The sequence below is a fragment of the Tachysurus fulvidraco genome, chromosome 9 (assembly GCF_022655615.1).
Source record: "Tachysurus fulvidraco isolate hzauxx_2018 chromosome 9, HZAU_PFXX_2.0, whole genome shotgun sequence".
In the NCBI taxonomy this organism is placed as follows: domain Eukaryota; kingdom Metazoa; phylum Chordata; class Actinopteri; order Siluriformes; family Bagridae; genus Tachysurus; species Tachysurus fulvidraco.
Genome location: NC_062526.1, coordinates 4,189,044 through 4,209,687, shown reverse-complemented (window position 1 = coordinate 4,209,687; position 20,644 = coordinate 4,189,044). Strand labels below are relative to the sequence as shown.

The 20,644-nt window shown below is 41.6% G+C and overlaps 1 protein-coding gene across 3 annotated transcripts in view; it reads left to right on the top strand.

Moving 5' to 3' along the window:
• ksr2 (kinase suppressor of ras 2) overlaps positions 1–20,644 on the top strand; it is a 94,178-nt gene that overhangs the window by 25,407 nt on the left and 48,127 nt on the right. For all 3 annotated transcript variants that reach the window (XM_027162905.2, XM_027162906.2, XM_027162904.2), the window contains exon 6: positions 17,479–17,654. In XM_027162905.2, coding sequence (XP_027018706.1) covers positions 17,479–17,654 — 176 coding nt within the window. The remainder of the gene's footprint in view (positions 1–17,478; positions 17,655–20,644) is intronic.

Sequence of the window (20,644 nt, the reverse complement as noted above, 5' to 3'; positions counted from 1 at the left end):
TTCTTTCTGAGACGCCCCCCAAGTGCTTTTTAGTTAAAAAAAGTGTAGCTACAATTGAAAGGGTTTTATCTTTAAACAGTAAAATTCAGTGTAAGATTATTCATCTATTTATACAGATTGAAAACGTCCCATAAGTCCAGAGCCAGTGTACTGGTTAAAAGGGTTAAAGTCGGAGTCCTCGGGCCATCCGGTTTTACCAAATGATATTTCTCAAACAAGATCATATCATTCTTTAGAAATTTGATTGTGTTACTATTGACTAAAGGCAGCAGGGGCAATAACACCACCATAACTCTCACTCATTTTCTACCGCTTATCCGAACTTCTCGGGTCACGGGGAGCCTGTGCTCAGGCGTCATCGGGCATCGAGGCAGGATACACCCTGGATGGAGTGCCAACCCATCACAGGGCACACACACACTCTCATTCACTCACACACTCACACACTACGGACAATTTTTCCAGAGATGCCAATCAACCTACCATGCATGTCTTTGGACCGGTGGAGGAAATCGGAGTACCCGGAGGAAACCCCCGAGGCACGGGGAGAACATGCAAACTCCACACACACAAGGCAGAGGTGGGAATCGAAACCTCCCCAACCACCACCACCACCACCACAACCTCAATATAGAATAATATCAGGGCTGTCAGAAAACATTTAAAACCTTCAAACCTTTATAATATTTATGTGTTAAGGCTGATTTATACATCTGATATGAACCTGGTGCGAATCTAAACACCCTAATCTGAATACGGCATCTAACAAGGAGTTTAAATCGCGCGACGGATTGCATAATTTCCACAAACTGAATTATGGCAAGAATGAAGAGGAGTGAAGTTCTTTATGAAAAGGACTCGCAAGAATGTAAAACATCAAAACAAAGAGGAGTTTGCGAGATATTTATGAGGGGTTGTTATTTACAGACGCTTGTTTATCAGTCGTTTGCGAAAGGCAGAGAGCTTCAAAAGTGACAGTGACATCCATCATCTGTTGCTTCAGGAGGAATTCCATACATTCCATGGTGTGTGTGCATGTGTGTGTGTGTGTGACAATGTTTTGTTATGTATAGACAGATTGTCTGTCTCACACTCATGTGGCTTCAGGGAGGTGAGACAGGTCCGGGTCTCTCGTCGTGTCATCATGTTTACAGTGATGGATTCATCTGTGTATGTGTTTGTGTGATTGTGTGTGTGTGTGTGTGTGTGTGTGTGTGTGTGTGTGTGTGTGTGGTTTTATGAAGAGGGTTTTGAGTAAAAGGCTTGACAGGCAGACATGACACTATCTTCCACAGGATTGAATGGAAATTGTCGGAAGCGGAGCGGTAGGAGATAATCCAGACTTTTTTTTCTTTTCATTTTAATCACGACCGAATCAGCAGCTCGACTGGGGGTCCATTTGTGTGTGTGTGTGTGTGTGTGTGTGTGTGTGTGTGAGTGTGTACTGTATAGGCTTTTCGTACTCATCCAGACTTAATCAATTAAAGTAAGATTCATCTCTACCAGACTAAAAGTACTCAACAATTATCTCTCTGTTTCTCTCTCTCTCTCTCTCTCTGGGGAGGAGCGAGTGTGGCGTGTGAGAGCGTGTGAGAGCGTGTGAGAGCGTGTGAGAGCCTGTGAGAGCGTGTGAGAACGTGTGAGAGCGGTTGGCGTCTTGCCAATTTAGTTGCACTAAGTGAATTTTTCTTGCATGTAAACATCTCAGAATTATTAGGCATATTGTGTAAGTGTGTGTTTGTGTGTTTGCTTGAGAAAATAACTGAGTGTGTGTGTGTGTGTGTGTGTGTTTCGGAGAAGCAAGGCGACACGGTTTGTGAAAGTTTGACTCGCCAGCACGATGTGAAGGTGATGCGTGCGGCGAGTGTTGAAGAGCGTCCTTATGGATGAACAGTGCGATTGTGGTTTTTGTGAATGATGTTAATAAAGCAACTAAACTGCTTCAGAAAGCCATCATGATTAATAACAAGCTCAGTTTGGTTTCGGAGCCTTAGTTCTCCAGCAATCCTGTCAAATGTCCCTCCTTTTATTTTAGGAAGCTCTTGGTGAAGAGTTGACTCCGTACGTTCCGATGTCTCTCCATTGAGAAAATCCCACTTGGTTGTAAGTTTCCATTAATCGCAGAACTAAATGCTGTTTTTAAATTCAATGTTGAATACAGAATATCTTGTTAGGGCCTGCTCTGAGAGACAGGTGCGCCGGCTCTGAACCAGGAAAAGTGGTTCTTTAAGTAGCACCAACACGTTGCCGGTATAGACTTAAGAACCTCTTGCGTCAGGAGCTGTGGGCGGCGCTGCTGTTAGCGCATTTGATAATGTACCTTAAGTATACTAATGTTTAATGCACTTTTACTTTACCGCAGTATGATCAATTATTAGCACACATGATAGTAGGTAGCTACATGCTAAGGCTAACTTTTTTCTGTGTTAATGATAAAATAACGTTATGTACTTTATCGATCACAACCTCCGTTCATACAGATTACATGGAGCTGCACGTACACGTTGGATTCGCCGCGTTTTTATTCATGTTCGCCTTTGGCTCAAGTTGGACAGTTTTTAAATTGGACAGGTTTTTACCCTCGGTTTATTCATTCATTCATTCATTCATTCATTTTCTACCGCTTATCCGAACTTCTCGGGTCACGGGGAGCCTGTGCCTATCTCAAGCGTCATCGGGCATCGAGGCAGGATACACCCTGGACGGAGTGCCAACCCATCGCAGGGCACACACACACACACACACACACCCTCTCATTCACTCACACACTCACACACTACGGACAATTTTCCAGAGATGCCAATCAACCTACCATGCATGTCTTTGGACCGGGGGAGGAAACCGGAGTACACGGAGGAAACCCCCGAGGCACGGGGAGAACATGCAAACTCCACACACACAAGGCGGAGGTGGGAATCGAACCCCCAACCCTGGAGGTGTGAGGCACTGTACAAACCACCGTTAACCAAAAAAGCTGCCGACCTCCAGTAGAGGATGTTCTAAAGTTGCACATGACTGTCCATTCTGTTCGCAGAGAGAAACTGTTTTTCAAGCTTAAAGGTGATTACAGTCATGCTTGAGCTTTTTATTGTTGATTTTACTTTTCAGTCTTTTATTCTTGGCTTTATGTATGTCAGAAAAAAAACAGGTTCGGCTGCCAAGCGATAAATTTGACCTTTCCTCAGGTGAAAATGGCAATAAACCTAGAAAAACAAAATTGCACAAAACACTGACTTTGGTGCCAAAAGGATGATTAAGAATTTTTATTGATTTTAATTTTTACAATAATGTTCTGTGCTCTGTCACAGAAGGAGAACTCAGCTCTGCATCAGAGAAATGATTTATTTACTGAGTCATTGTTATCACATGTGACTTGTGTAAATAAAGGTTTGTAAATAGTCCAAAAAAAAAAGTCTCCTCTCTTTCTCTTTCTCTCTCTTTCATTTTTCTTGCTTTGTCCTCACTCTACTCTCTCATCATTAACTCTTGTAATAATATTTCTAGTAACATAATATTACTAAATAATATATATATGTTCTTTCTTTCTTTCTTTCTTTCTTTCTTTCTTTCTTTCTTTCTTTCTTTCTTTCTTTCTTTCTTTCTTTCTGAAAACACCATGTCCACCTTTTCTCTCTCATTAGTTTCTGTTGCTGTCATCTGTCCCCCACTATCTATCTATCTATCTATCTATCTATCTATCTATCTATCTATCTATCTATCTATCTATCTATCTATCTATCTATCTATCTATCTATCTATCTATCTATCTATCTATATCTCTCTCTCTATCTATATCTCTCTCTCTCTCTCTTTCTGTTTCTCTCTCTCTCTCTCTCTCTCTCTCTCTCTCTCTCTCTCTCTCTCTCTCTCTCTCTCTCTCTCTCTCTCTCTCTCTCTCTCTCTGTGGTGTTTGTGGCTCGAGACGCTCCTCTGTGCTGGCAGTAATTAATAAGCCTGTTTATGTTAATGAGCATCACCCCATGTGTGTACAGTAGAAAGGCCAGCAGCTCCCAGTGCTCCGGTATCTCACATAACACGGCTGAGGAGCGTGTGCCGAGCCACGCACACACACACACACACACACACACACACACACACACACACACACACACACACACACACACACACACACACACACACAAGCAGCAGCAGCATCTTTAATACCACTTTATGAGAGTCGGCTTAAGTGCGTGAGTGTGAGAGCGAGTGTACGCGTGGGACTTTCTTCGTCTCACCACTTTTGTAACCAATGTTAAGCACTGCCTTATTGAATCTGATGTTTGCTAATAAATCAGGGAGATGGGGATCACAGAAGAGGAGGAGGAGGAGGAGGGGGAGGAAGAGGAGAAAAGAATAGTTGGAATATGTAGGAGAAGAGCTATGAATCACAGAGTATTGCCTTTTTCTCTTGTGAGTGAATTACTTGAATAGAGAACATTCTGTCAAAACGGAAAAAAATTGTATAGTCTTTATTTCAGTGTTGCTCGGTATTGGAGTTGATTTGGTTGGTTGGGTATCTTCTCTCTCTCTCTCTCTCTCTCTCTCTCTCTCTCTCTCTCTCTCTCTCTCTCTCTCTCTCTCTCTCTCTCTATGTCACCCCCCCAACCACCACCTTTCAGACTTTTAGTGAGCTTTTTAATCCAAGAAACCTTGAGCAATGAAATAAGGCAGGCATATTGAACACTTACTGTACAACTTTGCCTCAAAGTCCTTCTGACCTTCGCAAGCAAGTGCTCATGATAGCAACCTGACTCTCTATCTTTATCTTTTGTTACTTAAAGGTTTCATAAATAACTATAGAGTATTTTTCTTTTTCTGCTTGGATAACGACGATGAGCCTGGACTCAGACTTTAACCCTTTTAACCTGTACAATGGCTCTGGACCTTTTTTTTATCAGTATGAACAAATGAATGATTTTTCTGGCTTTGAGTCTGATCTGGACTCAGGACTTGAGTCAGGACTCTGTTGGCTTTCAGTTTGAGACGTGTGTTTTTCCCTCCGTTAATAACCTTACACTGAATTTTAGAGAACAAACACTTGGAGCATCTCAGAGTGTCAGTGACGGATACCTCGGTGTAGATGTCTTCACGGGTCCACTTAGATCCGAAAACCGGAGGTCCGACCCGAGACCCGGGCCGGTTCGGGTCTAAAAGTTTCACGTGTGCCTCGGACAGGGGTCGGGTATAATAATAGCGACATCGGGTCTCGGGTAATTTAAAATGAATGTGTTTTTACCGAACGGACCCGAGAAGACCCGGACTACTGTATCTCGTGTGTGTGCATCGACTCGAGTCCTTTTCCAACCTCTCCTCTGTTTGCCAAGACCGCTTGCGACATGTGGCTGGTGACGTGTGGCTGGCCTTAAGCTAATTTTCGTTGAAACAGACCTGTCAATCAACTTTGAATCCACTCTGTAGCGGTTACTTTAGTGTAGAGTTACGCAACAATCGGGTTCAGTCGGGTTAAAAAAAATTGCCAACTGGTCGGGTCGGACACGGGTCTAATTTTTTCGAGTTTGTCTCGGGTCGGGTCTTTCTTAAAAAAAAAAATTATGCACGTCGGGTTCGGGTAAAAAGTGATTCGGGTCACTTCGGGTCGGGTAAATTTCTTTAGACCCGAGAAGACCTCTACCTCGGTGGGAACAGAAGTCAGACTCACAGACAGGAGTTTTATTAAAAATAACAAGACCGACACACACAGGAAACACTAGGGATACATTTTCAGGTTAAACAACACAGGAAAAAAAAAACAAACTAAAAATATAAAACACAGAACAAAAACAGCTACCAGAGACACAACACGAACCAGGACTCGAAAACAAAACACAACACAAAGGTATAAACAGGACGGGTAATTATGGGAATATGCGGAACATGTGTGCAGAGGTGGAAAGGGACCTAGTATAAGGGCGGTGAAAACATCTGAGCACTAACGTAAACAAAGACACGAAAATAAACAAAGACTGTTGGACGCCCCCTAGTGTTCCATCAGAGGATTGTCCAAGTCAAACCTAAAACTAATTGTTTTTGTTTTATTGGAACTTTTTTATTTATACCTTACTCCTCTAGAGAAAAGCTTGAGCTTCATATTAAGCTGCACTGTGGAATGGGACATGACAAAGACATTTAATACTGAACACCTCTGGGGAAAAAAGTTCGAGTAATTTCTATTATTTAGCAGTAATTGGCTTCATTTATAAATTCTTTGTGGACTTTGTGGAAGTTTTAAGCACCGATTTTCTTCGTACTCATGCATAAAGTGTCATTAACCTATTATACGGTAACACGTTAATTATAGTGATCGTATTTTATGGCTTTCCAGGATGGTTTACATTTAAAATGGAAAGAATGTTGGTCATGAACACTGAGCGTATACCAGATATCGTATTTTTTCTTTTCTTTTACATTTGACAGTCTTATTATTTTTCCCAGACCCCAGCAGAGACATAGAGCTCTGTGAACAGCGCCTACTCAGTGTGGGCTAAACTATATGGAGTGGCTGCTCTGTGGTATAGTGACAGCTTTAAAAAGTTGAACTGAAATCTGACCTGCGTGTAAAAGCGAGCAGCGAGCAGCGAGCACGTGCACATTGTTGCGGATTGCTCGGACCTGTGGTACCGAACGTCTTGCCTACGAATTGTTAGATGGATTTATGATGCCTACAGCACACAACATTGGAAAGTCGTCATCTGATTGGTTGGAATCTATGGGATTTCCTGGAGACGTGTGTATAGCATGTTTTAAGGATCTAGAAGATGGAAGAAGTGACTTAGACGTGACATACGGCTAAGTAAGGTGACCCATACGCAGATTTCGTTCTCTGCATTTAACCCATCCAAAGTGCACACACACAGCAGTGAACACACACACAGTGAACACACACCCGGAGCAGTGGGCAGCCGTGAACACACACCCGGAGCAGTGGGCAGCTGTGAACACATGCCCGCGGAGCAGTTTCGGGGGTTCGGTGCCTTGCTCAAGAGCACCTCAGTCGTGGCCGGCCCGAGACTTGAACCCACAACCTTATGGTTAGGAGTCAAACTCTCTAACCATTAGGCCATGACTTCCCCCTGAACAAAACGAGCTGTGATCGGTTGCTCTAAGTCAGTCAGACTCACTCTCGGACAGTCCTTGGACAATAAAAGCTACTACGAAGTCCAGACCTTCTACCATCAGTTTGTGAGACTAAACAGCTCAGGGTTCAGGGTTCGTCTGTGGCCGTAAAAGAAATATAGCTCTCATTTGACGTGTGAGAACATTTGAAGAACATACAAATCAATTGGAATAGTGTGTCTCTTATCCGTATCTGTGTTTGTGTTTCTTTCGAACACGTTCATCGGTCGTACCACATGACAGACGATGTGTGTATCGATGTGACAAAACCTTAAGAAATTACCTGATAGACTCATCATTCATGCACAGTGCAATATAACAGAACATAAATTCAAATGAACAGGTGATTATCTTTTTTTTTTTTTATACAATTCTTCATTTTAATTAAAATGAGTAGTTTAAGATTCATGCTTAATTTGAGTTATTAACCCCGGAAGCACCCGTCCTCGGTTCGACATGAAAAGCTTCGACGATAAACCGTCCATCAATTTTCCCGTCACGAGACGTGCAGGAAACGTGTGATTCGAGTCTGTCAGTTAAACTTTCTTCCACTTTTGTGCTTCTCAGGACCGCGATCAGTCCTTCCCGAGTCTGGCTTCCGGATCTACGTCGCCTCGTAGGGAATGGGGAGATACTGTAATTGGTGCTGTGTTGTGACTGAGTGCCAGATTACTTTTGAGGAGGTGTTCGATCATGGCCTCGGTTTTGAGTCGACTTTTAATGAGTTTGCGCTGGAAGTTAGCGTGGTAATAAGAACGAACGCAGAGTTGTGTGAACCAACAGATATGAGAGCACCGCAATATGAGATTAGCGCTCATGCTTTTTTATTACTCTGAAGGATAATAGTTGGAAAAATGGTTGAATAATAATTCAGTGGATGTGCAGCCGTTTAAAAAGAGTTTAGAATTTTAATGGTTCTGGTGTTTTGGGCTGCATCGCCACTTATTCCTGATCTATTTTGTCTTCTTTTAGGAGATGAAGACGGCTTTCTGAGAGAAATGAACTTTTGATTTTTATTTAAATCTAGTGAGGCTGCGAAACACTTCATAAACCTTCACGATGTAAAATCACTGATCTGATTTATTCTCTCATACAGACACTATTTAAACTTAACCAACTTGGGGGAAGTTGTATGGTAATGGTTAGAGAGTTTGACTCCTAACCCTAAGATTGTGGGTTCGAGTCCCCATGACTGAGGTGCCCTTGAGCAAGGCACCGAACCCTCCACAACTGCTCCCCGGGTGCCGCAGCATAAATGGCTGCCCACTGCTCCGGGTGTGTGTTCACGGTGTGTGTGTGTTCACTGCTGTGTGTGTGCACTTTGGATGGGTTAAACGCAGAGAACGAATTCTGATTATGGGTCACCGTACTTAGCCGTATGTCACGTCACTTTAAACAGTTAAACTTTAACTGGTTCGTATCTGTGTTTCGCCGGTAGCCCAAAAGTTTGACTTTGATAGCTAAAGACTTTTTCTTTGGACAGTTTTAGCTCGCATCTCAGAATTCTATTATTTTTTACCTGGATATATTCATTCATTCATTTTCTACCGCTTATCCGAAATTCTCGGGTCACAGGGAGCCTGTGCCTATCTCAGGCGTCATCGGGCATCGAGGCAGGATACACCCTGGACGGAGTGCCAACCCATCGCAGGGCGCACACACACACACTCTCATTCACTCACACACTCACACAATACGGACAATTTTCCAGAGATACCAATCAACCTACCATGCATGTCTTTGGACCGGGGGAGGAAACCGGAGTACCCGGAGGAAACCCCCGAGGCACGGGGAGAACATGCAAACTCCACACACACAAGGCAGAGGCGGGAATCGAACCCCCAACCCTGGAGGTGTGAGGCGAACATGCTAACCACTAAGCCACCGTGCCCCCCTCTGGATATCTTTAATTTCTAAATACTTCACTCTTCAATTTACATCTAAACATTCACTGTTACAAAGTTTTAGTTCCTTAATGAAAAGAACAAAGACACGTGGACTTGAGTACTTGAATTTTTGGCCGTTCGTGCAAACCACTCACTCGACAGACGACAGAAATAATTTGGCATTAACGATGAGGATCACTTGTGACCTGCCGAACTTTTCTCTGATCTGAGACACCACTTCTGGGTCTGGACAGGAGCTGTTGAGACGATGTTCTCAGGGAGGCTAGTAATCTCCTGGAGACACGTCAGGCACTCGTGGGAGTCTGTGAGCTGGTACGTGTGGAAGATGTCTGGATAACACTTTCATCTGAGCGTGTTACTCTGTCCTGTGAGAAGCAGATTGAAAAGGAAAGGTGTTTTTGCAGTCTTCGTATGTCACGTGCTGAAGTTCAACCTCACAGCTCGGTAGCCGTGGAACGCTTGTAGACACATCACCTGTGCTGGAAAGGCTTTAAATAGATGAAACTTAATATAATATATAATAAAACAGCACCGGTGCAGCTCCTAGGGGGATTTTAATGAAGTGACATCGCAGTTAAGACGATTTCATCTTAACCTAGTGATGTTTTATTAACAAATGAAAAAAACAAACATAAAGACTTACTTTGTGTGTGTGTGTGGGGGGGCGTATATATATATATATATATATATATATATATATATATATGAATGTGTGTGTGCACTGGTATTTCTTTGGGAGTAAGCATTTACGGATTTTTGTGTGTGCTGGTGTTTCTCTGGGGGTTTGGATTTAGGCATGTGCATATATTACTTTGTGTGTGTGTGTGTGTATTTCTTTGGAAGTATGCACTTAGGGATGTATATATACAGTATGGGAATGTGAATGCTGGTATTTCTTTAGGAGTATGCATTTAGGGATTTGTGTGTGTGTGTGTGTGTGTGTGTGTGTGTGTGTGTGCTGGTATTTCTCTGGATTTAAGCATGTGCATATATTACTTTGTGCGTGTGCATATGTGTGTGTGTGTATCTGTGTGTGTGTGTGTGTACATGCAGACTTCATTGGTGTTAATCAACTCTTCTTCCCCCTACATTAATGAAGGTACAGATTAAAGTATCACTCTCTCCCTTCTCTCTCTCTCTCTCTCTCTCTCTCTCTCTCTCTCTCTCTCTCTCTCTCTCTCTCTCTCTCCCAGTGCAAGTCCTTTCTCTTACCCTCTGTCCACTATAATGAGCCTTCATCGTCCCCCGGCTCTCAGTAAGCCGCACCTCTCAGATCGGCAGCGTGCTGATGAATTTATATGAGTGTTTAAAAGTGACAGGGTCGCTTGTGTTTAACTGATTTATCACAGCTGGGCCTGACTGAAGCTCTAGGAGAGACTGGAGACAATCTCCTGTGCAAGCATCATGAGTGTCGTTAACTCTTGTGTGTGCCTGCTTTCTGCTTGGGACTTAACGAGATGTTTGGCGTTGAAGCTCACTGTGATGTTAGAGATGTTGGCTGCATGATCCAGTGTTCTGGATATCTGAGCTGAGAGAAAAAACCTCCTTCTTACTGTACACAATATTTACAGCATGTGTGTTGACAGGGACGACATATTAAACACTGTATGTAAATTCTTTTAGCATCTAGTTTTAAGGGAAATTTGGTGATTCTTTATCTCACTGCAATAATCCATCACACAAGCGACGAAGGTTTAAATTTCTAATATAAGTCTGAAATTGTTAAATAATAATAATAATAATAATAATAATAATAATAATAATAATAATAATAAAGCAAAAGAAAACAATAGGACACTTTTAATATATAATAAAAACAAACAAACAAACAAACAAACAAGTAAGTAAGTAAGTAAGAAAGTAAATAAATAAATATATATATAATACACAAATGAACAAAATATAATTTTTAAAATTTGAGTAAATTCTATACTAATAAATAACGATCAAATTGTGTTATTTAATAATAATAATAATAATAATAATAATAATAATAATAATAATAATAATAATAATAATAAAAAATAATAATAATGCATTTTATTTCAGAACACCCAGAGTCACCTTACAAGCAGTATACAGGTCACTGCATAAGACAAAACACATAAACAAACAGCATATACATATAAAATATTAAGTCTCAATAAAACATGTTATAAGAAAGTCTGTATAAAAAGATAAGTCTTAAGACGCGTTTCAAAAGTCAACAAGCACTCGCTATTGCGAACATCGAGGGGAAGAGAATTCCATAGACGAGGGGCAACATAACTAAAACATCTGGCGCCCATTGTAGTAAGTTTAATCCGAGGTACCACAAGGGAAATTGAAGATGAAGATCTGAGTGTAAACCCGGAGAAGTTGAGTAAGGTATCGTGGTGCAAGATCATGAAGTGCCTTATACGTGAGTAGCAGGATTTTGAATTGAACTCTATATTTTCCTGGAAGCCAGGGCAATTGCTGGAGAACCGAAGAAATGCGATCAGTATAAGGTGTTCTAGAGAGAACACGAGCTGCAGAATTCTGAACCAGTCGAAGCTTATGCAGCAGTTTGGATGGAATACCTGTAAGAAGAGCATTGCAGTTGTCTATACAGTACGTGAGGTGACTAGTGCGTGAATCAGAACTGCAGTATTATTATTTGAAAGAAAGGGACGGAGACGATCGACGATGTTGCGCAAATGGAAATACACAATCCGTGTGATATCATTAATCTGAGCTTTAAAAGATGTGCTATCCTGTCTGGATGCTGTTTTCACCACAGAAGTATTTTATAACATTTGTATAAGATAATAAGACATTAAATAAAAAGATGATTCTCTTTTGATGAAGTCACTTTGTTGGGATTGTTGATCTTTCAGCTCTCCATCATAGCAGAGTGATTAATTCATGACGTTTATTGTTACTGGTATCTTCCAACATTTCTGACATGGACATTGAGGATGATTTATGAATGCTCTGGCTTGAAACACACACACACACACACACACACACACACACACACACACACACACACACACACACACACACACACACACACACACAGCGAGAGAAAAATTTAAAGAAAAAGGAAAGAATGAGGAATAAACAAGTTTCATATTGACAGCATGTCTTTGAAGGCTCAATGCGTTTTCTAAAAACTTCAACACCTCCCTCTCTCTCTCTCTCTCTCTCTCTCTCTCTCTCTCTCTCTCTCTCACACACACACACACACACACACACACACACACACACACACACACACATGCCCCTTTGCCCTCCACTTTATTAGCTGTCAGTATGCGCCGTGTTACACTCTAATGTATTCTGCACACCAGGAGAAATGTTTGTCATCCTCCTGGGTGACAGAAGCCTCTCTCTATCACGTACACAGTCTCACAGAAAAAATAGGAACACAACATCCGAGACATAAACAACATGTACCTTCGTCGAGAACAGAAGCGTTTGATAGGTTGCTGGGGTACCACTGATTCCCGTTTAAAACGAAATAAATTATTCACTTAAACTGTCGGTGCTGCATGTTGCTCACACTCGAGTCGTGCATCAGGAGGTGTTTGTGCAGCTTTATAGATTCACCCACGTGGTTCCTGCTGTGGTTCCAGCTGTGGTTTTCATTACAGGAGAACCAGGTCAAGGAAACCTGTCCATCGACATCCATTCATTCAGCTTGTCTATAGATACGTGTACCGCTGCTTAATCATACAATTATCTTCTCAGCCAATCAGGTGGCAGCAGTGTGATGCTATAAATCACACTGATAAAGATCAAGAGCTTCAGGTGAAAAGGTCACATAGACAAAACATCAGAAAAACAATTTTTACATGCAACAGTATGGGGTTTAAACAACATGGTGTGTAAAATTAAAAACATCCAATAAGGAGAATTAAAAAAAAAAACTTTTTCATGAGAGAACAGTGTTGGAAGAATGACAGGCTGTTTTTTAGCTAACAGTCGCTATGTATTATTTCTGTGACTAATTCTCATATATATATATATATATACTGTATATATATATATACTATTTTCAGAGAATTATTAAAATGAGAAAGAATTAACAACAACTAAAGCAGAAGGAAATAAGAAAAAACACACAATTAGAGTTAATTATAAAATAATCATTAAAATGCAATCTGCTCAGAAAAACTCAAGGTTTGATCAAATGGAAACAAATGCAGTTTTGTTTATTTGAGTGCTTCATAATAAAAAAAAGAATACCAATCTTTAATTATGGGGGACACGGTGGCTTAGTGGTTAGCACGTTCACCTCACACCTCCAGGGTTGGGGTTCGATTCCCGCCTCCTCCTTGTGTGTGTAGAGTTTGCATGTTCTCCCCGTGCCTCGGGGGTTTCCTCCGGGTACTCCGGTTTCCTTCCCCGGTCCAAAGACATGCATGGTAGGTTGATTGGCATCTCTGGAAAATTGTCCGTAGTGTGTGAGTGTGTGAGTGAATGAGAGTGTGTGTGTGCCCTGTGATGGGTTGGCACTCCGTCCAGGGTGTATCCTGCCTCGATGCCCGATGACGCCTGAGATAGGCACAGACTCCCCGTGACCCGAGGTAGTTCGGATAAGCGGTAGAAAATGAATGAATGAATGAATCTTTAATTATTTGTTATGTCAGAACTTTACATTAAATATCACAGTTTCATACAAAGAGCTGAACATTTTATTAAGTTATTAACAAGTTATTAAAAACCTGCATTTGTTTAAGACGTTTTTTGACAATTCTTCCAATAACAAGATCATTTCTGATGATTTTAGAGAAATGGTTTTATTCAGGAAAATTTGTGATACAGACTCCATTGGTTTCTCCCTTTGTGTTGTGGTTCCTATGGGACAGACTACGATGTGTGTGTTTTTGTGTTGGTCTTTGTTCTAGTTCTGTTTCCATCTCTATCCTGACCAAGGTTAGTTAATTAGATAGTCGGTAACCTTCCTTTAACCAGGATAAAGCTCATTCAGGTAAAATCTCTTCCACTAGAGTGAAAAGAAGGCAACAAAAAAACGTAACAACAATTACCATAGCGCAATGTTAAAAAAAAAAGATTGGAAAAATGAGTGGAAATAAAAAAAAATCAATTGAAAAGAACTAGAAAGCAAACATAGTAATATAGTCACATCTATTTATTTAGCAAAAGTTTTATTCAATTCAATTGGGTTTAATTTTAATTGCGAAGCGCTTTCAACAACGGACATTGCCTCAAAGCAGCTTTACAGAACATAAAAAAGTTCAAGATTAATATTAGACTTATATTTAAATATGTTTGTATTTATTCCTAATGAACAAGACCGAGGTGACTGAGGAGACTGTGGTGAGGAAGAAACCTTGAGAGGAACCAGACTCAAAAGTCAACCTCATCCTCATTTGTATGACACATGAGGGTGTGATTATAAACTGTTATAAACACCAGAGAGTGTTATTATGAATAATGTCCTTTCTACAGTCAGATACAGTTGTGTATCGATTAGGAGGTTGTTGTTCTGAAGACCACGTGGAATTCGTACTGTAACTTCTCTTTGAATGTCTGAAATCTTCAAAGTGACAAAGTGACATGACATACGGCTAAGTAGGGCGACATACTCAGAATTCGTTCTCTGCATTTAACCCATCCAAAGTGCACACACGCAACGTGAACAAACACCTGGGGCAGGGGAGCAGCCATTTATGCTGCGGCGCCCGGGGAGTGGGTCGGTGGCTTGCGTTGTATTGCCAGCCCGAGACTCGAACCCACAACCTTAGGGTTAGGAGTCAAACTCTCTAACCATTAGCGCACGACTTCCCCCAACTGGAGCTGGTTCATCTTTATGTCTTTGTGCAACTTGTTCCATGTTGGTGAAGGAATTAATTTAAAACTCAGTCCTAACATGGGGAACAACAACTGTAGGAGTATATAATGTCCTCTGAGAGAAGATTATAATGTCTCAGTTTTTATAGAGATGATGAATAGCAGCCTATTTTTTTTTTATCCTATTGTGTTCACCTATTCTGTGTTAGTCCTTGATGAGTTTGTCTGTATGTTTCTTGCTGTACGTGGTAGCCTAGTGGCTAAGGTGTTGGACTACCAATCGGAAGGTTGCAAGTTTGAATCCAAGGTCCACCAAGCTGCCAATGCTGCGCCCCTGAGCATGGCCCTTAATGCTCAGTTATATTAAATGAGCTAAAACTGTATGTCACTCTTAATAAAGGAGTCTGTCAAATTCTGTAATCTTTGTTTCCCCATATTTTTTTTTAAACTAATTTTAAGTATGGCTGAGTATCAGTGATGAATATAAACATTCTTTTTTTTTACATGTTTGTTGTGTGATACGTTCCAAACGGTGCTTCGCTCTTCAATGATCATTTTAGAAAACATTTGTCTCAGTTCATATTTGTGCACTTTGTTTCGTGTGTGTGTGTGTTTCGTGTGTGTGTGTGTTTGTGTATGAGAATGTGTGGGTGAGTATTTGACAAAGACAGAGTGAAAGAAAAAGAAAGGAAAGTGCGTAAGCAGGAGGAGATCAGCAGGGGTGTGCCTTGAGTCCTCACTCATTGTCAGTCTGTTTATTCCCAGGAAGATGAATGGATCTAATTTGATTTGAATTGCAGTATGTGGCTTCATCTAAATTGCGGATAAAGATGTTGCAGGGAAATGCGAATAACCTGTAGCTTGTTTCTCTTCCTCTATACGTTTTGGACACTTAAAATGGCTGATTGTGGGACTCACTTGGCTGAATAGAATCCCTGAGGCATCAACACACAATCGCATCTAAATGAGCTTTTTACTGAGATGCTGTGAGCTACAAAGCTTATTAACAGGATGATGGGTGTATTTGTGTGTGTGTCAGCTTGGCTATGGCTGCCCTAGCATGTATGAATGGCTCTCAAACCACACTTCAGAAAGAATGCTTAGAGCATCACGTGCGGTGTGAGATGTCCGAGACCTCCTTATATATTGTGCAGTTATTCTCTGGCATGGTGTTACTCACTCACTCATTTTCTACCGCTTTATCCAAACTACCTCGGGTCACGGGGAGCCTGTGCCTATCTCAGGCGTGATCGGGCATCAAGGACGGAGTGCCAACGGACAATTTTTCCCAGAGATGCCAATCAACCTACCATGCATGTCTTTGGACTGGGGGAGGAAACCTGAGTACCCGGAGGACATCCCCAAGGCACAGGGAGAACATGCAAACTCCACACACACAAGGCGGAGGCAGGAATCGAACCCAGACCCTGGAGGTGTGAGGCGAACGTGCTACCCACTAAGCCACCGTGCCCCCCCGGCATGCTGTTAATTTGGCACAAATGAGATTCCTTTGTCACTTTTTTCCTTTACCCGCTGTGCCTTTTTTTTGGCCAGGTGTGTTAAGACTCAGGAAAGATGTTGAGACTGAAGGTGTTTCCATGGTTTGAGCAAATGAAAGACTTTAGTTTAATTCGCATGAGTGTATTTATAGTTATGTTTAATGTTGTGGAACAGCTTAGTGCTCTCTTTATCTCTCTCTCGAAGTAAGCAAGAAATATCTGCCATTTGTTTTGTCATTCAGAATATGCGATCTCGGATATCTATTTACAGCACTTGGCAGACGCCCTTATCCAGAGCAACTTACTCTGAGCAATTGAGGGTTAAGGGCCTTGCACAGGTGCCCACAGTGACAACTTACTCTGAGCAATTGAGGGTTAAGGGCCCGGCTCAGTGGCCCTTACAGTGGCAGCTTGATGGACCTGGGATCAAACTCACAACCTTCTGATTGGTAGCCCAACAAATTAACCACTAAGCTACCACATGCCCGTAAATCTTTGACTGAGATGAAATGAAATGTTCTGTCTCCTTACAGAAATTGTATCATTACCATTTCAACAATTAGACACTTTAGACATCAAGCACATTAATATAAACGTGCGATACGAATCAACAGACATGCATTTGTTGTAAATGAATCGACACCTCCTGACCAATCAGAACGAAGAATTCAACAGAATTAAATATTTATTAGAATTTTTACATTTCATGGGGGACACGGTGGCTTAGTGGTTAGTACGTTCGCCTCACACCTCCAGGGTCGGGGTTCGATTCCCGCCTCCGCCTCGTGTGTGTGGAGTTTGCATGTTCTCCCCGTGCCTCGGGGGTTTCCTCCGGGTACTCCAGTTTCCTCCCTCGGTCCAAAGACATGCATGGTAGGTTGATTGGCATCTCTGGAAAAATTATCCGGAGTGTGTGTGTGTGTCCTGTGATGAGTTGGCACTCCGTCCAGGGTGTATCCTGCCTCGATGCCCGATGACGCCTGAGATAGGCACAGGCTCCCCGTGACCTGAGGTAGTTCGGATAAGCGGTAGAAGGTGAGTGAGTGAGTGAGTCAGGCATTGAGACCTCCACCACTAGTCCCGTCCTGTGTTCACAAAAAATCTTTCCCTTCTGTTATTTTGTACTTTTCCCTGCAGTATTTACGTCATCTTTTTCTTCTCATTCTTTTTCAACACAGAGCCAAGAAGAAGGCCAAACCTCTGAACCTGAAGATCCACAGCAGCGTAGCAGGGAGTTGTGAGAACCTGCCGACTCAGCGATCCCCTCTCCACTCGGATCACTCCCTCCGCTCGTTTTTCTTCCCGAGCCTTGTGCCCTCCACGCCGCCCGTGCATGCAGAGACGCCCTCTGCCAGTATGTACCAACAACTCAGCTCAGCGTTTACACACCAACCACAGTCGTGTAGCTTGCGTAAAAAAAGTCTAGTGAAATCTATAATTGTAAATTCCAAATTTTAAATGCTATGCCTCATGTTCTAGTTAGCGATTAATGTGTATATGAATTATTTATGCAATTATGATTATTTATACAATATTTATGACCGCATATTATATCAGTCATACCTCATAAAATAGTGACTCCAGCATTCAGAAGAGTGTTTTAGGATTGTTGGCCAGAAATGCTTGATTTTTTCTTAAAGATTTTTTTTTTTTGGAAAACTGTTCGAATTGCTGAAACTGAATGCAACTAAACCTCTTTCTGTGATAGCTGTACTTACAGTACAAGGCCGTCAAGTGTCACGCATTGAGAGTGACAGTCACACATTTGGGTCTTTTCACACGTTCTCCCGCCACACGTCGTATTTCTCACTCAGAAAAACGTTTTGACTATTTTTCATATATTTAATAAGCCGCAGCACCCAAAATCTCTATGCAACCGGGCAGGAATCAAGCACGTCCCAGTTCTTAGTCGAGCCTGACACTTATCAGCCAATCAAAAAAAAGAGGCTACACAATAGCCAATCAGAAAATAGAACTATCTGGGTAAGGTTTAACGCAACAGCCAATGAAAAAAAAAACATTCATTAGAGAGAGTATTTTTGATGGTCGGTTTGAACAAAACCTCAACACGACACAGCTCGTCTCTGGACGGGACATTGTCCTCAATCACGACCCTAAAAATGTCTGGGCTTGTGCTGAACTGTTTTAAATGGCAGCAACATTACAAATGATAAAGGAGTCCAAAAAGGCAACAAACACTTACAATAAACAACACCAGTCATAATCTCTCTCTCTCTCTCTCTCTCTCTCTCTCTCTCTCTCTCTCTCTCTCTCTCTCTTTCTCACACACACACGCGCACACACACACACGTGCGCGCACAAACACAAATTAATAAATGGAAAATAAAGAAATACTCTGTATTTGGTTAAATTGCAGTCAGTGATCCTGACCATACAACAACTCCCCTGTTATCTATCTATCTATCTATCTATCTATCTATCTATCTATCTATCTATCTATCTATCTATCTATCTATCTATCTATCTATCTATCTATCTATCTATCTATCTATCATCTATCTAAATCTATCTGTTTTTTTGGGAGGTGGGGATAGGGATGTTGGAGATGTCACGCTTGCCTGTCTTCAAAACTGGAGAGCCCTGCAGTATGTGAACAGAAGAGGGCTGAATCCATGTTTTGATGATGTCACACGATACGTCTCAGCCTGAATTTTGAGATCATTTGAGGCCATTTAAAAAAAAAATCAACATTTCCTGATATTGCTTCCATTTCTGCAGTCACCAAATGTTAGAAATTTGAAGGACTGATATAAACCTGTTATAAGCATTTATAAACAATTCTGTTTCCGTGCAGAAAACATGAAACATGAAATTACAGTACAGAACGACTGAAACTCGAATAATGTCAGAGTACATAATGATTTTTAATATCAGGTCCTATTAAGACAGATCCTACAAAAAATCTTAAAGTCTGAATAGTGTTTTATAAATGCATTATAAATAGATATTTGTTTGAAACTCCTCCCATTTTCATCGGATTTCCAAGCAGCTTGTACTGTACGTATATACAGTATTTTGAAATTCACATGTTTGTACTTGTCTCCGTTATAGCTAACAATGACTTTGACATGTGCTCCTCTTTATTCGTGGCACAAGGTTCTCATTTAGGATGCCAAATGACAGGTCACATCTTATTTCCCATAATGCCTGGCTTCAGCGTGTAAGCGCATATCGTTGAAGCTGATGCTGTGGTGTGAACGGCCCCCTCGGGACGAGCTGTTAGAGTGATAATGAGGCAGCAGGAAGGGGGGTGTGAGTGGACTTCTGGACGTATGTTGTCCTGCAGATGGATTCCTGCTTCCAGAGTTTTGACTGATTGCGTCTCGGTGTAGCTTTGGCCTTTCAGTAGATGATCTGAATCCAAATAGCTGACGTTTCGGTGCGTGTGGCCAGGTGTGTTTGATCAACATCGTTTCAAATCTGTGAGACACACACACACACACACACACACACACACACACACACACAAACACACACACTTATACACATAAATTATATTTGATACACGTCGATTTTCGACAAATATGGTCACAAAAGGAAATAATTGTCGTTCATCAAGACAAAAACCTCACGCCATAAAAACCATCAGCAGCTGGCCTCATCAACAATATGCCGGAACATTAATGCACAAATTCACAAACCTCCTTTGTTGCGTACCTGCACCTTACCTTACCTTTCTACCTCAAACTGCGAGCCTTGCGCTGGTCCACTAATCCACAATGAATGTACAGTTAATGTTTCCATCTGTGATTTGTAATATAATGTTTGCACTGGTTCACATTTCATACAATATCATACTCCACTATTATACATTTGATATTCATTTTTTGCACCAAGACAAATTTCTTGCACATGTAAAACCTACTGTACTTGGAAATAAGTGACGTGAAGTGAATTGAAGTGAAGTGACGTGACATACAACTAAGTACGGTGACCCATACTCAGAATTTGTTCTCTGCATTTAACCCATCCGAAGTGCACACACACACACACACACACACACACACAGAGCAGTGAACACACACACACACCGTGAACACACACCCGGAGCAGTGGGCAGCCATTTATGTTGGGGGGGTTCGGTGCCCAGGTTCGGAATGAGAGTGTGTGTGTGTGTGTGTGTGTGTGTGTGCCCTGCGATGGGTTGGCACTCCGTCCAGGGTGTATCCTGCCTCGATGCCCGATGACGCCTGAGATACGCACAGGCTCCCCGTGACCCGAGAAGTTCGGATAAGCGGAATAAAATAAATGAATGAATGAATTTCAGAAAATATAATTCTTTTTTTTTGCTTTATGCGAAACTTCAAAACTTTAAATCGATAC